General features: G+C 34.0%; 2 protein-coding genes across 2 annotated transcripts in view; one reads left to right on the forward strand and one right to left on the reverse strand.

Moving 5' to 3' along the window:
- LOC148108643 (ankyrin repeat and sterile alpha motif domain-containing protein 1B-like) overlaps nt 1-17,146 on the forward strand; it is a 317,341-nt gene that overhangs the window by 5,419 nt on the left and 294,776 nt on the right. Inside the window, exon 2 of the mRNA XM_087869100.1 lies at nt 248-391. Coding sequence (XP_087725226.1) covers nt 248-391 — 144 coding nt within the window. The remainder of the gene's footprint in view (nt 1-247; nt 392-17,146) is intronic.
- On the reverse strand, nt 4,123-5,582 carry GARIN6 (golgi associated RAB2 interactor family member 6). Its single transcript, XM_045779490.2, is given in 2 exon segments — nt 4,123-4,314; nt 4,968-5,582. Coding segments are annotated over 2 exon segments (807 nt in total).

Raw genomic sequence — 17,146 nt, forward strand, 5'->3', positions numbered from 1 at the left:
GAACTTTGTATCCTAATAGTCTTTCTCACCCAGTTTTTTCACTTTCAATTTTTTTAAATATTCAACTTAAATTGAATTATACATGTTTTCTGTCTTAGTGCCATGGCACAGCCACATAACTATGGTGAATATTAAGCTGATTTTGCTTGCTAACATACACTACAAGAAAATAATGTCATTTAATTGATGTTAAGATATCTAAATAACATTGATATAATATATTGGTATAATATAAATTTAATTTCAGAGAACTTCATCTACAATAAATTTGTCACCAGGAGAAGTGGAAGAAGAAGATGATGATGAAAACACTTGTGGGCCCTCAGGACTCTGGGAAGCATTAACTCCTTGTAATGGATGTAGGAACCTTGGCTTCCCCATTCTTGCACAGGTAACAGTTTACTTTTCTTAAGATATAAAACATAAAATTATTTGCCTTTGTTTTTAAGGAAATCTTTTTTTCTCTCTTCCTGAAAATCCAATTAATATCTTATTCATTTTGTAATTTTTCTTCAGTTAAAGGTCAGTAAAACGTTTAACTTGCTGTACATATGTGCATAAGCAAACACATACTTTATATCCTTTTATGTGGTTGTTTTATTTTGATCATGATGCTAGTTCCTGAAAAATTGAGTTGTTTTTGAGATTTTTAATATTTATGATCTAGAAATAGTTCATTTAAAGAATGCTTTTTCAAATTAAATTACAATTTATATTAAAATAACAGAAAATGATTTACGAGGAAACATATTAGTGCTCTTCAAAAGCATTGTCACTGATATTTTTATTTTTTAGCACGATGGAACATTGTAGAATAATATTCACCATTGAAAATTATGTAGGACAATCCAAAAATGAGACCAGAACTCTAAAATATTTGACTACGATTTTGAAACTATTTCACTATTTAAGTCAATTTTATTCTTTTGTATTACCTTCAAATTACTGTTGTGTTTTTTGGACCATAAGCTTATGGAGGAGTTTCAGAAATAAGTAGAATTACCCAGAGCTAGGAAATTTGAAGCCACAATGAAAATACGAAAAAATACTTAATACAAAAAAACACTGTAATGGCAAAGGTATGTATATATAACTATTTAGTGCATGTGTGGAAAAGCAGGCCTGGACAGAAAATAATTTGCAGTAATTGTCCGGAATAGTGTTACATCTCAAAAATATTATTTTCTGTTTTGCCTCAAGTATGAAGCAATTATGTCTAAGAAAAATATCACATTTTTCATGTCTTATGTCACAAGTTGATCATAGCCACTCAAATTCCAATATTAATTTATTGTAGAGAAAATCAAATCAGCATATGGTACTTAAAAAAATCTCTTCACCTTAACATGAACTATTTTTAGGACTTGAAGACACTATACTAATCATTACAGAATTGTTATCAATATATACTGGACCATGAGTTCCATAAAGGTGGAGACTATATATTGTATTACATCTATTTCTAAGGCCAACATAGTTCCTAGTATATTGTCAGTAGTAAGTAGTAGTTGAGCAGAACAATGAACAAATGTATATGTTTGGCAGTTTCATTTCCACACTTAAAGAGTTTTACCTCATATCTGTAAGGAAATAGAAAGGAATGAAAGAAACATAGATTTTATTTTATTTTGTTTTATTTTATTTTTATTTTATTTTATTTTATTAATCTAACCTCATCTGCTTAACAGTTTACTGTTTGCATTTATCTATTTAGTTTGTTTCATAAGATAAAGTATTAGGGCTCTGAGCCATCAATAATATATGACTATAATTTGCTTCTCTACCACCTTCTTAAACACTTATTTTTTTTCATTTTATTAGGCTTGGTAGTAGGCTTGGTTTACAATTTTTTGATACTAGATATTTTTCTTTGGCCATTTTCCTGTGAAGATTTGTGAATAATAATATTTTAGTAGTTACATTTACCACCAAATGTTTCCCAGTCTGCAGCTTTCCCCCCCTTAATTTGTATATATGAGTGTATTTTATGTAGTTTTTTAAACTATCAAATTATTTAAACTTCTTCGTCTTCTTTGTTTGTTTGTTTAATTCACTTCATCTAGAGAAAATTCCCATTTCTTTCATTATATTGCATCCTGTTTGGCTTGGATTTTCTTCTGAAATCTCTTATTTCTGTTGTCCTATTTTTAAAACCACATGACTCAGTTTTGATATTTTTACATAAAATGCAGGAGAAATTATGATTGTATTAATTAGCTGACATGATTGCCTGCTCTTAAAATTTTATATTTTATAAAAGTATCCTTATTGGTATTTTAATTGTGACTGCATTATATCTATAAATTTACTTGAGATGTGCTATTCTTTCTTTCTTTCTTTCTTTCTTTCTTTCTTTCTTTCTTTCTTTCTTTTTCTTTCTTTCTTTCTTTCTTTTTTTACTCTATTTAATGTAATGAATGAAGAGTAGAATTCTTTAGTAATATTCTCATCTGGACTTCTACTAGTGTTCTCAGTTTGCTGATGGACTCTCCTTTAACATACATGTGTCTATCTACAATAAAATTTAATACATTTGTTGTGACATTGGAGACATCATATCAAATGTAAATTTGTCCTACAACTTGCAATAACTTTGAACTCAGGATTTTATGGGCCAGCTTCAAAATAAAAAGTTTCTTAAAATTTCATGAATAACAGGATTTTATTTTGAAGTTGTTTTTTTAGACCTGAAATAAAAATCATTAAGCCAACCACTGTGCATATAAGGTCTCATGGACTTAAAACCACTACCTTACAGTTTGGTATTGGAACCTTCGGGATCAGTGGAATTAGTATAGTGCTTGCAAATTTTCATATACTCAGATTTGTTGGATTCAAATAAAATATATTTATTTCACATTTATAACCCTTAATTTAATTGGATCTAGCACACATGTATCAAAGATCCTCTATATTCAAAGCATAGTGCTAAGCTTCAGAAACATGAGGATTATGGAAATACAGACTTAATTAAAACTATGTGAAATACAGACTTAATTAAAACTATGTAATGTATTACTTTTAGAGTCTTAAAAAGATTTTTTACTTGCTAAATTAGAATGCTGGCTGATCCTGTAGATCTTACACTTCTAAGATTATCTAATCTCTAGTTTTTGTCTAGATTTTGAAATGATCCTATATTCAAGTTTAGCTAATTATTCTGTTTTTCTAGTTTTAATATGGCATTTTATCCTTCCATTGTGATGAGACATTATTTAGAATTCTAAATTTTCACAAAGAAATTTAGAATTTAAACAAATTCAGGGAATTAAAATTAAGATTTATAGAATATGTTGGGTACTTTAATATAATTTCAAAGCAGTTAAGTAATATTTAAGTTGGGCAAAAAACAAGAATAAAGAGACTGGGGAAATGAAACCCATTCTAGAAAGTAAAATTAGTTTTTCAACACTCCTGACAATAATATTTTTGTAATAATCACTACTATTTGCTTCTGTCTTTGGTTATGTATTTGGGGATTTTATAATTTTTGTTGGTTAATACATGTAGATGAAAAATGGATGAGGGTCTTTGAGAATAATCTTTAGCATTTTATTCTGTCATCTGTGCATTTAATCACAAATATCAAGTTAAGGGAAAGTTAAAGATAGGTTAGAGCCTGATCAGAAATAGCCATTTGTTTTTATTGCTACCCTTCCCTGTTAATAGAGCGTATGTTATTACAGCAGAGAATTTGAGTTGAATTGTATTAGGATGGATGATATTGCTTTCCTCCACAGTTTTATATGAGGTGTCCACCTCGGTGCAATACAGGGCTTTGAAACTCTTTCCTGAAGAGTCAGTCCTGCTGGGTGGAGACCTCTGGCTTCCATCCTGTTCACTCATGTAGCCTTCACTCTGTGAAGATGCCTGAGCTGTTAGCTGTTTTTGCAATGGGCTTGGCAGTAGTTTCTGCCCTTGGAATCACCATATTTATGTTGCCCTCTGGGAAGAGGCGAGTAGCTTCTACTGCGATGTTGGAAGTAACCTCTGAGTAGAAGAAGGGCTTACAGCCCTGGCTAACAACAATAATAAGACATGTCGAATGCTCCCACTATGGCCATTCTAGCTGTGCTTCTTCCTGGATCTGTGACGGCTGCTCCTGTCACCATCCCTACCCTTTTATCTGATACTGTAGGCTTTGTGGCTGCAGAAGTGTGTGAACTCTTGAATGCAGTATGTGTGGGAGGCACGATGAATTCATTCCTCCCCAGCGTAACCGTAAGGGGTGGCCCCAAACAATTCAGGGTTCATGTGAAGACTCCTGATGTCAACTTGATCTTGATTCCTTCCATAGAAATGAAGGACGTTTGCCTATGGGAGAGACAAAAAAAGTGAAATAAAGAAAGTGAGACCTTTTAATCCTATAGCTAAACAATAAGAGCTTATAATTATATGTCTCAAGTCCAATCTCCCATTTGTTGCAGGAATCCTCCTCTTTAGTATCATCTCCACAATGACCACATGATCATTCCAGTTTTGCTTGGACAGTTCCAGTGCCAGCAAGAACATTATTATAATTCACCAGCAAATATCCTCATATGCCTTTTTTAATACACTTGTGTTAGTATTTCTGCTGGCTAAGAGACATGCACTTTGATATTCTGATAGCTACTAACAATGCTCACAAGCACATCCCTCTGCCAACGATGTATACAAAATCAGTACATGGCGATCATGGGGAGACATGGGGGCGAGGATATGGTCGGGATGCCACACATTGGCAATACAGTATTGGACATGAAATTAAGAACTGCTGACAGCTAAGGAAGCTCTGAAATACAGCATTGGGGAACACTTTGGAGCACCCAGAACTTCCCCAATGTGACATGGCCTCCAAATAAAGGCTTTTTGGCCCTGAACCCATCCAAATGTAATGAATTTTCTTGGTGAGTCTCAGTACCAAAGGCTCTGCAGGACTTTTAGCTGTTCTCCCACAGCACGTGACCCCGTCTGTAAAGACTTACCCCTGGGCTCTTGTCCTCCTCTTCAAATCCAGTTATGTCCAGTGTGTCTCCAACTGGGATGGCCTGGGAACCTCTGTAAGCCTCAACTGGTGGTCTCAGAATGTAAATAAGGTTTTCCCAATAAACAAAAAGATCTTTTGTATTAGAAGGGGGACACAACTGAAGGTAAAAAGATCGGCCAGTGGCAAGCTTCAGGCAGAGCTGTTGTTTTTTACCATTATGGATAGATATTGTTACAAACTTCAAGGGAAACAGTCTGGTTAGCTCTAAGATCTGTGTAGGCTTGTAAACTTTTTCCTGGGTGGCAGGGCCATATCTGTTATAGTCATCACAGATAGCAGCTGGTCGGGCCAGCAGCATGACATCAGGTAGTGTGAGGTGGGGGCTAGTGCGAACAATGCCCACAGTCACCATTCGGGCACGGTTGTGCACGTCAATCACTTCTCCTTTTTTGCTGACCTGTATAAAGTCACTCTCAAACATTGGGGCATACTTGAATATAGTATACTCCCCCTTGTACAGTTGTTGCTGCAGTTTTCCCATGGAAGTATTAAACATACCCATTGCAGGGCTGCTTTGGGCTGTGTAATGTGGTAACTTAGATTGGTTGTTCATGGCTATCTTTTATCAAGGACTCCTAGGGGTCTTCCACACTTTACCACACTTTGCAGGGCGTCCTATTTCCCTGGTTTCTCTAGCAGGTGGGTTAGCAGTGGTCTTTGCAGGCTTGTCTCTGAGCAATTGAGAACAGGGTGGGGGTACTGATTACCAATTGCTCAGTGCTAGAGACAATTGCACCTGCCCCAGACTGTGCTCTGCCTAGAGCATGGAGATATTGGGGTGCATAGTGTTGGAGACCCAGAAGATGACGGGGTGCTCAGATGTTGAGTGCAGAAATTGGGGCCCCAGTAGATATTACCATGTGCAAATGTTGAGGAGCAGAGGTCAGGGCCCCACTAGATGTCAAGGTGGACCAATGCTGGGGCCCCAGTAGATGTCAGAGTGCACAGACGTGGAGGCTCATAGAGGTCGGGCCCCAGTAGATGTTATGGTATGCAGATGTGGAGGAGCGAGAGATCCGGGCCTCAGTAGATGTCACTGTGCGCAGATGTTGAGGTGCACAGATGTTGGGGTCCCAATAGATGTCAGAGTGTACAGATGTTGAGGCATGTAGATGTTGGTGTTCACTTGCAGTAGGGAGGGGCCTCCTCTTGAGCCTGACACATTGGTTCACAATAGCCTCTGCTCTTTTGGATTCTACAACCTCACTGCCAATTGTATTTGTACTGCTCCTCTCCTCCCAAACCGAAGCCTCCACCTAGGCTTAAACTACCCCACAGGACCCCTTTTATCCTCTCCTGCCCATTGTGACCTGTGCCAACCACACATCCCTTTGTCTCTGTTGCCCAACAGCCCCTCCCTCAGAGCAGGGACACTGTCCTCTCCACCTACCCCACCCATCCTTACTACGCCACCCTGCCTGCCACAGCTCAGCACAACCCCCTGTCCCAGGGACCCATCGAAGGATCTTAATACATATTGGCAAATTGCTTTCAAAAAGGCTTAGGCAAAATTTCTATTAGGTATGAGTTTAAAATATACACTCTCTTATCCAGTATTTTAGTTGTAGCTAATTAGAAGTAATTATAGACAATTTACCTTGAACAAAGAAGTGGACAAGTTGGTAAATAGGTTAGTAGTACAGTGTGTTTATCAAGGTTTATTGTAGCAAAAAATGATAATAACAAGATTAATATCTTATAATCGGGGTTTGGTTAAATAAATTATGGAACATTCTATGATACAATACTCGGTAGTCATAAAAATCATTATGCGGTTCCCTATTTGACATGAAAAGATATTCCTGATTTTTTTTTCTTAAAGATAAAGAGCAAAGCAAAAAAATTTCAAATGAGTGTTATATGTGTGGTCCAATTTATGTAAGATCATCTGTGTGTGTGTTTGTGTATGAAAGTATGTTCAGTGAAATGTTTAAAATGCTTATCTCGGGACAGTGTAAATTTTATTTTCCTTATACTTTCTATTTTTATTAGGATAATTTCTATTAGTGGGAAAAATAAAACTATTTTTATTAGCAATGTCTATTTTTACAGCCTTGATACATTTTATGTTTTGATACATCCTCACATTGCTGTTGAGATTTTAAGCTTTTTCCGAGATATCTGTATGCTATGTAGTGAAAAGAAGCTTAAACATTACATTTATGTTCTATTCTTACCACTACCATATTGTGTGTGTGTATGTGTATATATATATATATATAAAGTCCGAGAAATTTTACCAACTATTATAAATGTTATCAATGCAATAAGATTAAGATATCCTTATTGGTATAATGGTATACGTAACACACACATACACACACATATGTAAAACCATAGTTTTCGAGTCTTTAGTTTGTTCTGTAGGTCAAAACAAACATTATTCTTCCCTTCATTTTGAAATATCTGGTTATTTCTGATAATATGAGTATTTTTCCTTTGTTTATTAAGAAGCCTCTTAACACACCAATAGCAATTTTTACTGGCCTGTTTAAAGTCCTTATATCTTAATTTTTACTTTATGTCCTTATTACTTATCTTATAATTAGAAAAAACAATAAGCCTAATACACATTTAGTATCAATCTAAGATTTTAAAAGTATCTCAGTGGTTTTGGTGTATTTTGAAAAGAATAAGTAGCATTGGACACAATAATTTAATTTAGGTGCTTTAAAAAAATAAAGTGGAAATACACCTGTTTTCTTAAAAGCACTTTTATACCATGCACATATATTACAAAATATTTATCTTAGTGTTCCATTAGAGCATGAGATAATTGCCTTATCTCCAGGGAAATCAGACACTGCAATACTTGTAGGGTCTATGGACTTTCAGAAAATTTTTCAGACCATTCATTAGACCAACAACATTAGACCAACAACTCCTATTATTGGCCTGATAATCATCATCTGGAAAATATGTCTCTATTTTCATTAATCTGGTATAGTTTGTTTTAAACTCCCTTAGCCATTTTGAAAACTACCATATTAATATTTGCCTCAAAACTTAAGAAGTTCAACTAGCTAAACAAAAATCTACCTGAACCTGAGATTGAGGAATTCTTTTTATGAGAATGCAGTGGCTTTCTGTATGCTTGCTCTTAGAACAGATTTCCATAGTTAGGCATTAGATATTATTAAAATAAATTTATGCTCCCTGACCTCTACATTAGAGTTGTGTCATCAAGTAAATCATTTAACTTCCCTGGGTCTTATTTTTCTCATCCTTGAAATTGAGATGACTCATTAGATATCTTTCAGCTTCAGAATAGTTATAATTTTTATGATAGAGATTTAACTTTTTCTCTCTGTAATGAAACTATTATGTACTCTGGAAATACTCCAAACAATAATAATGAGTCAAGGAATTATTCAGATCTCAACAGCTCTGGGAATTGTGTGATTCAGTATATAGTCTTATTCTGTTGCTGAACTTCTTGTTGAAACTTTTAGAAGAACCAATATTCAAAATGTTAGTAATTTGGGCTGTGAATGAGGGGAGTGCTTAAAACAATGTAATTGAAAATATGGGTTAAACATTTTAGACAATTTAGTTAATAATGAACATGGCTGTGGTAGGAAGATTAGTTCCCCCAAAAGATGTCTATATCTTGATTTTTACAAGTTGACTCCATGACATTACATGATAAAGAGACTTTGCAGGTGTGGTTAAATTAAGGATCTTGAGATGGGGAGATATCCTGTATTAGCCAAGTAGGTCCAGTGTAGTCACAATGGTCTTTGTAAAATAAATGCAAAATGGTCAGAGTCAGAGGGGTAAGTGATGATGGAAGCTGAGGTTGAAACGATAACGACCACAAACCAATGAATGCAGGTGGTCAAAAAGCAGGAAGTGGATTCTCCCCTAGAGCCTCCAGAAAGAACCAGCTCTGCCAACATCTTGATTTTAGCCCAGTGAGGATCGTGTTGGGCCTTTGACATCCAGAACTGTGAAAGAGTAAGTTAGTGTTGCTTTAAGCTACTAGGTGTGTGGTAATTTGTTATGGCAGTCCTGGGAAACTAATGCAGATTTTGATACCTGGAAGTGGGGTGCTGCTATAACAAATACTTAAAAATATGGAAGTGTTTGGAATTGGACAGTGGCTGGAGGCTAGAAGAGTTTTGAGTAGTATAAAAGGAAAAGTCTATATTGCCTTGAATAGAAGTATGAATACTAAAGATTCTCTCAGTGAAGGCTCAGAAGGTGATACTGTAGAAAAATACCTCTATTGTTTTAAAAAATTGTCACAGTGTTTGTAGAAGGATGGATCTTAAAGGCACTACTGGTAAGGGTTCAGAAAAAAAAGTGAGGAGAATAGTAGAGAAAACCCATATCATCTTAGAAAATACCCAAATCATCGTAGATAGAATGTTGGTAGACATATGAATATTGTTGAAGGTGCTTCTGATAAAGACTGAGAAGTAAATGAGGAATATGTTATTGAAAACTGGAAGAAAGGAGGTGTTATACAATAGCAGGAAGCCTAGCAGAATTGTATTACATGGAAGGCAAAGTAGTAAGTGATAAATCTGGGTATTTAGCTGAGGAGATTTCCAAGCACAGTGTTGAATGTGCAGCCTGGTTTCTTCTTGCTACCTATAGCAAAAAATATAAATTGAATGAATCACATTTTTTTTCAACAAGATCATTCTTTACTTGAGGCATACTTCAGAATATATGATTCTAAAAGACACATATAAAATAGTCCATCCAAGAAAAATAGAATACACATTTTCTTCAAGTATACACAGAAGAATCCCCTGGTTAAATCACATTAAAAAAGACATAACAAATATTACAAATTTAAAAAGACTGAAATCATACCAAGCATGTTTTCTAACCACAATGGTATAAAATTAAAGGTCAACAATAAAACAAAGCTGGAAAATCTAACTTTTAAGCAAAAAGAATCCAGGATGTGATGATTTGAGACGTTCTCAGCCTGTCCAGATTGAAAAAGAGGCTAAAATTTGTGGATTCACTCTCAAGAAAGTGTGTCCTGGGGAGAAAGCCAAAAGTGTGACTGGGTAACTTTTCTAGTGCCCATGGGATCAAAAAACAAGAGTATTCCATCACACACAGGGCTCTTTGAAGAGACTAGGTGTGTATCTCATAGATCTCTTCAGCGTTCTCAGCACAATCCAGAGCTGGGATTATCCAGGAAAGATCTGTGGAGGGGGCTTTTATTTAATGGAATGAATCCCTGTGACATATGTAAGATACCCACAAGGTCTGTGAGAATGGTTTATTAGCAGGGACACTGCCAGTTAGGACTGAAAGGCACAAAGAGAAGATAAAATAAAAGAAGGTTGTTGGATTTGAAGAGGAATGTATTCTTACAGGCAAGAAACAGACTTAATAAAACTACACAGTTGCAAATATATGTTAACTTTTATTAAATAGAAAGTAAGACTCAGAGGACAGGGCTGAGGATGGAGCTGAGAAGGATTCTGAGAATAATCTGAGAATAATCTCTGAGAATAATCCTACAAAGGATTATTCCTAGTCCTTGAAACCTAGTGAAGTTTGCCCGGTTGGTTTTCTAACTTACTTATAACTGTTTACTCCCCCTTTTTTCCCTTTCATTTCTCCCTCTTTGAATGGGTATATCTATAATTGTTATTCTATGCCCATCTTATCATTGTGTTTTGGGAGCAAATAACTTGTTTTCTAGTTTCAAAGATTCACAGATGAAGAGGAATTTTGCCTCAAGAAGGAGCATACTCAGAATTTCTCCTATACCTGATTTAGATAATGAGATTTGGGACTTTTGAGCTGATAGGATTTAGATGAAATTTAAATTGATGTCCTAATGGGTTGTGACTTGGGAGAATGTTGAGATGGGGGTGAATGGATTTTTCATGTGGATAGATGTGATTTTTTTGGGTCCCAGAGGATGGAATATAATAAAAAAATAGTGTCTCCCTCCCTTTATAAATATCCAGGTTCTAAACTGTGAATATGTTAATTTATATGTCAAAAGGGACTTTGCAGATGTGATTAAGTTAAGGATCTTAAAATGGGGAGATTATCCTGGATTGTCTATGTGGACCCATTGTAATCATAAGGGTCCTTATAATAAGGAAGATGATATGATGAAGAAAGAGAGAAAAAAATTTAAATGTCACGTTGCTAGCTTCAAAGATGGTGGAAAAGGCTGTGAGCCAAGGAATGTAGGTGGCATCTTGTAAATGAAAAAGGCAGAGAACGAATTCTCTCCTAGAGCCTCCAGAGGTAACAAGTCCTGCTGACACCTTGGTTTTACCCCTGCAAAACTCCTTTCAGACTTCTGATCTCAATAACTGTCTGAGAATAAATTAATATTTTTTTAAGCTACTAAGTTTGTGGTTATTTGTTACAGTGACTAAAGGAAACTAATATGATGACTGGAAATTTGGTCAGTAGACAATTCATCTGTTACATATTCATTCAAGGAACAGATGTCTATTGTCTGTGTCTAGGCAGAACGTAGGAGTTGCAGGCATTTCTAGAGAAATGTATTTTAGCTTTACTATCAGCATTCATGTGATCTAGGTCTTTATGATTTTATGTAGTCATTTTAATGACCTTCAAAATAATTGGACTAAAACTTTACCATTGAGAAGTCTCCATTTTGTATATTTTTAGGAAACTATTATAATGATGATGATAATAGGAATGTTAACAATAGTATCTAGCATTTATTGAGTGCCTAGCCCATGCCAGGTATGGTGATAGACATTTTATATTCCTTATATCACTTAAATTTCACTTCAATTCTATGAAATATTTTCACTTGACCTTGAGAAAATTGAGTTTCAAGAGATCAAGTAACTTGCCCAAGTTGATATGCCATTTTACATTATGTTTCCAGAGTGGTTGAGCTGCTAAATATATTTATTATTTATTCTACAGATTAAAAAAATTAATGGCTTGATAGGAATCTCAGTTCATTTAGAATCCCTCCACATTTTTCTATTCTTTTATGCATTCATCCATTTGTTTCACAAATGTTTATTGACCATTAGTTACATGCAGGGTATAGACCACTAAACAATATGAATGTGCATAATGCCTCATGTTGTTTTAAATTTTGTGCCAGGTACTGTGAATATTATAAAATAAGGATTATATATGGTGTCTGCCTTCATGAACCTTAAAGTTTAGTTCAAGTGATTATTCTGATTGCTATTTATTGGTATAATCATGGACAAGTAACTTACCCTCTGCTTCCTATTCTTTAAAATGAGGAGGCTATTTTCCTGTTTATAGGATTATTATAAAGATCTTAAAATATAAATGCAAGTTTCTATATAAATTCCTTCCTATACAAATGCAAATTGATCTTTTTCTGTTAGGTTCTTGGCCTCTGAAAATAACACTCTAGCAATTTTGGTAGGATTTGCAGGTTAAAGAACTGTATGTATAGTGCAAACTAACTTCATAATAAGTGCATTAAGATAAATGTGATATTTATTTATGCTTAGAAAGTCTGTATACGCAAGTAATGAATCATGGAACTTTACATCAAAAACTAGGGATGTACTGTATGGTGACTAACATATATAATAAAAAATTATTATTAAAAAAAGAAAGTCTGGCAGTATGTATGCTATGCTAATACTATGTTAATAATAGTTATATCTAATAGTTCTATCTAAGGCTTACTATTTCAGGGGGACTTTAATTTCCCTCTTTATATACTTACACATTGTTTGGATTATTTATGCTAAGCAATCTAATTTTCTAATAAATATTTTATATTTTGTGAAAAAAATCAATGCTATGAGTTGTAAAAAGTCATGACAGTTCATTGTCACCATGAATTTCCATAGAATAGTTTGGAAATAATTGCTTGCATCTGTCCATTGATGGACATCATTGGTGCCATCCATTCACTCAGTCATTCATTCATTTTTCATATTAGTCTATACTTTTCTAGGCATTTTTGATTCAGTTGTCTTTAATAATTTAAATTGCTGTTTTGAGAGGATTAGGTAGGGACAGCTAGAAGACACTGTGGGATGAATCGTTTGTGTGATTGTCATTGTATAACATTATTTTTAAGGACATCAATTATTATTTGTCATTATTGTTTTAAGTCACATTTCCCTGATCATTAGTGTGAAGGAATTTTTTCCTCAAATGTTTTTGGGCATTTGTAAGTCTTCTTGTGTGAATTACATACTTATTTTGTTTACCATTTTTTAAAAAGAATTGATTTATAAGTGTATTTTAATACAGTTAATCCTTGTTATTTGTGGATTCTTTACCTGTGAATTTGCCCACTTGCTGAATTTTATTTGTAACCCCCAAGACAATACTCATGGTGATCATTCATGAACATGCAGAGAACAGTGAAAAATTTGAGTCACTTGATGCACATGTTTCCAGTTGAAGCTGAATAGGTGAAACTCCGCCTTCTTGCTTCAGCTCTTATCCTGTATAAACAGTTGTCCTTTTCACAGTCTATTTAGTGCCACTTAGATAAAAAATTTTGTGCTTTTGTTGAGGATTTCACTGTTTGAAATGACTCAATATAGTGCTGAAGTTCTGTCTAGTATTTCTAGGAGCTCAAGAAGGCTGTGATATGCCTTCTAAGAAAATATATGTTGGATAAGCATCATTCAGGCATGAATTATATGCTGCTGGCTGTGAGTTCAGTGTTAATATATATATTATATATATAATATAACCTTTAAATAAAAATACACATAAAACAAATTTCATATTGATCAGTTGATGAAAATGCTGTGACCAGGGTCTTGTAGGAACCTAACCCTGTATTTTCCCTAAGAACGATGATTCAGTATTTGCTAATTTGTGCTCATGGTGACTTTATAAAACAAAACTACCACAAAAGTGAGAATTCACTGTATATTCTAGGTCTCAAACTTTGTGAAAAATATTTCAAAAAAATGTTTCTCCAATTTGTTGCTTGCCCTTTAACTTTGTTTATATTTCTTTTTTTATGGGGCAGAAGTTTTAATCTTTATGAAGCCAAAATTTTAAAATATATTTATTTAACACTTTTGGGCTTTGTGTTTTGTTTAGGCTGACCTTGACCAACTCCATAATTATAAAAATAGCCTACCATATCTTCTTCATGTGTATGTATTTTATGTATGTATATATATGTGTGTGTATATATACATACATACAGTAGTGTCTCTTTATCTGTGGTTTTGCTTTGTGTTTTCAGTTACCCACCATCAATCACAGTCCAAAAGCAGATGAACTTCCTTCTGATGTATTTGTCACCAGGTCAATAGTAGCCTAACACTATATCACAATGCCTACATTATTCACTCATTTTATTTCATCATGTAGGCATCTTATCTTTTCACATCACAAGAAGAAGAAGGATGTACAATAAGGTATTTTGAGAGAAAGACCACATTCATATAACTTTTATTATGATATGTTGTTATATTTGTTCTATTTTATTACTGTTGTTAATCTCTCACTGTGCCTAATTTATAAATTAAACTTTGTCACGGGCATGTGTGTATAGGAAAAAACATTGTATATATAGGGTTTGGTACTATTCACAGTTTCCGGCATCCACTGGTGGTCTTGGAACATGTCCCCCATGGATAAAAGGGGACTACTGTATGTACATATGTACAATTAATTAGCAGGTGATGAGGAACCTAAGATAAATTACAGAATTAAAATACATATATGTGTATAAATAAATACAGTGTATAAATAAATATATAATATAAATATATAATTAATTGTATAGTAAACAAATTTATCTGTGTAAATAGATTTATCCATATTTTAGCATGTGTCAAAATTTCCTTCTTTTTAAAAACTGCATAATATTCCTTTGCCTGTGTATATCACATTTTGTTTATCCATTCATTCATCAATGGGTACTTGGGTTGCTTGTACCTTTTGGCTCTTGCAAATAATGCTGCTGTGAATATGGATGTGCAAATACCTCTTTGAGACCCTGCTTTCGGTTATTTTGGATATATACCCCAAAGTGAAATTTCTGGATCATATGGTAATTTTATTTAAAAATTTTTTATGAACGGACATGCTATTTCCCATAATGGCTGTAGCATTTTACATTTCTACCATCAGTACACAAGGGTTCCAATTTTTCTACCTCCATATCAACACTTGTTATTTTATGGTTTTTTTTTTTTTTATAGTAACCATCCTAATAGGTGTCAAGTGACATTTCACTGTGGTTTTGATTTGCATTTCTCTAATGAAAAAGTGATCTTGAGGATGTTTTTATGTGCTTGTTGGCTCTTGTATATCTTCTTTGGATAACGTCTATTTAAATTCCTCATCTATTTTAAAAATTAGATTATTCATTTCTTTGTTGCTAAGTTGTAGGAGTTCTTTATATAGTTTGGATATTAATGCCTTGACAGGTATATGATTTATGAATATTTTGTCCCAGTTCATTGGTTGCCTTTTTCACTCTGTTCATTATGTCCTTTGATGCATGTAAGTTTTAAATTTTGATTTAGACCAGTTTATCTACTTTTGCTTTTGTTGCCTGTACATTTGGTTTCATATTCAAGAAATTATTGCCAAATCAAATGTCATGAAGATTTACCCTATTTTTTCTAAGAGTTTTATAGTTTTAGATCTTATGTACAGAGCTTTAGAGAGGAACAAGGTCAAGTTTAGAGATGAATTGGAGAAAATTGGCATTCTTATAATATTGAATCTTCCCACTCAGAAGAATGATATTAATTTCTATATTTTCAAGTCCTTCTTTATGTTGTTAAGTAGCTGTATAGTTTTTTCATATGTGGTTTTCTGTATTTAATAGGTTTTTTATGTTATTTCATATCTGTTTCTGTTGTGATATTTTTCTAACTGGTTGCTGCTGGTAGAAAGGAAAGTTGTTAACTTTTCTATCTTTATTCTGTATCTTGTCATCTTAGGAATCACACTGTGGTTTGTATAAATGTTTAAACTGATTTTCTAGTTAAGAAATTATATGATCTGCAAATAATAGTAACCATGTCTCCGAATCTCAATCTTTATAATCATTTGATTTTTTTTCCTTATTGAATTGATTGGACTCACCATTACACCATTAGATAATGGTAGTGTGGACTGAGCAATCTGGAAACTAAAGACCTCCATACATGCTTTTAAATAGTGTCTCTAATTTGACTCTTAAGTTCTCTTCCATCTCTATTCTTTCTCCTGGAGTTTTGGTTTTGGGCATAGGTTTTAGGATCTCAATTTTATTTTATGAGTACTATATGTTAGTTTCTATGATAACAAAGGGCTTTAACATTATTACTAAAATATCATTTAAATTGTGTTAATTTTCTGTTATATATGTATTTCCTTTTTTAAATTTAAAAAAATTTTTTTTAAAGATTTTATTTATTTATTTGACAGAGACAGCCAGCGAGAGAGGGAACACAAACAGGGGGAGTGGGAGAGGAAGAAGCAGGCTCCTAGTAGAGGAGCCTGATGCGGGGCTCGATCCCAGAACGCTGGGATCATGCCCTGAGCCGAAGGCAGACACTTAACGACTGAGCCACCCAGGCGCCCCTGTTATATATGTATTTCCATATTAAAGTTTCATAGTTACCTATAAATCTTTGATACCTATTACAATGCCTGCTTCATAGCAAACATTCAATAAATATTGAATGTGATGTGTCACACACCAAAGTGAATCTCAAGTTTACCATATTTCTAAATACATATATCTCTATTACTGACTTATCAACTTTAAATGGTCTATCTTATTTTTCTGAGAGTAAAGATTTTAGCTCACTTATATTATCTCTATGTCCAATCCTCCAAATGTTTGTTTTTTATGATACATTTTAGGGTTTTTTTAGCTTGGTGACTTTAAATAATATTACACTTGATAAATTTATTGTGGCATCTGGGTGGGTTAGTCAGTTAAGCATCCAACTCTTGATTTTGACTCAGGTCATGATCTCAGGGTTGTGAGATGCAGCCCTTCATCAGGCTTCATGCACTCTCTCCCTCTTCCTCTGTCCCTCCCTGCCCCCAACCCTCTCTCCAAAAAAAGTTTAAATAATACTTTTATATTTCCATGTTACGTTTCGTCAACTTTAGGCAGTATTTCCTGTCTTCGTATTTTGGAAAATGAAGATATTAGCTTCTGGGTTCTTT

The sequence above is a fragment of the Ursus americanus genome, chromosome 17, assembly GCF_024610735.1.
Source record: "Ursus americanus isolate L20-20 chromosome 17, mUrsAme1.1.p, whole genome shotgun sequence".
NCBI classification, from domain to species: Eukaryota; Metazoa; Chordata; class Mammalia; order Carnivora; family Ursidae; genus Ursus; species Ursus americanus.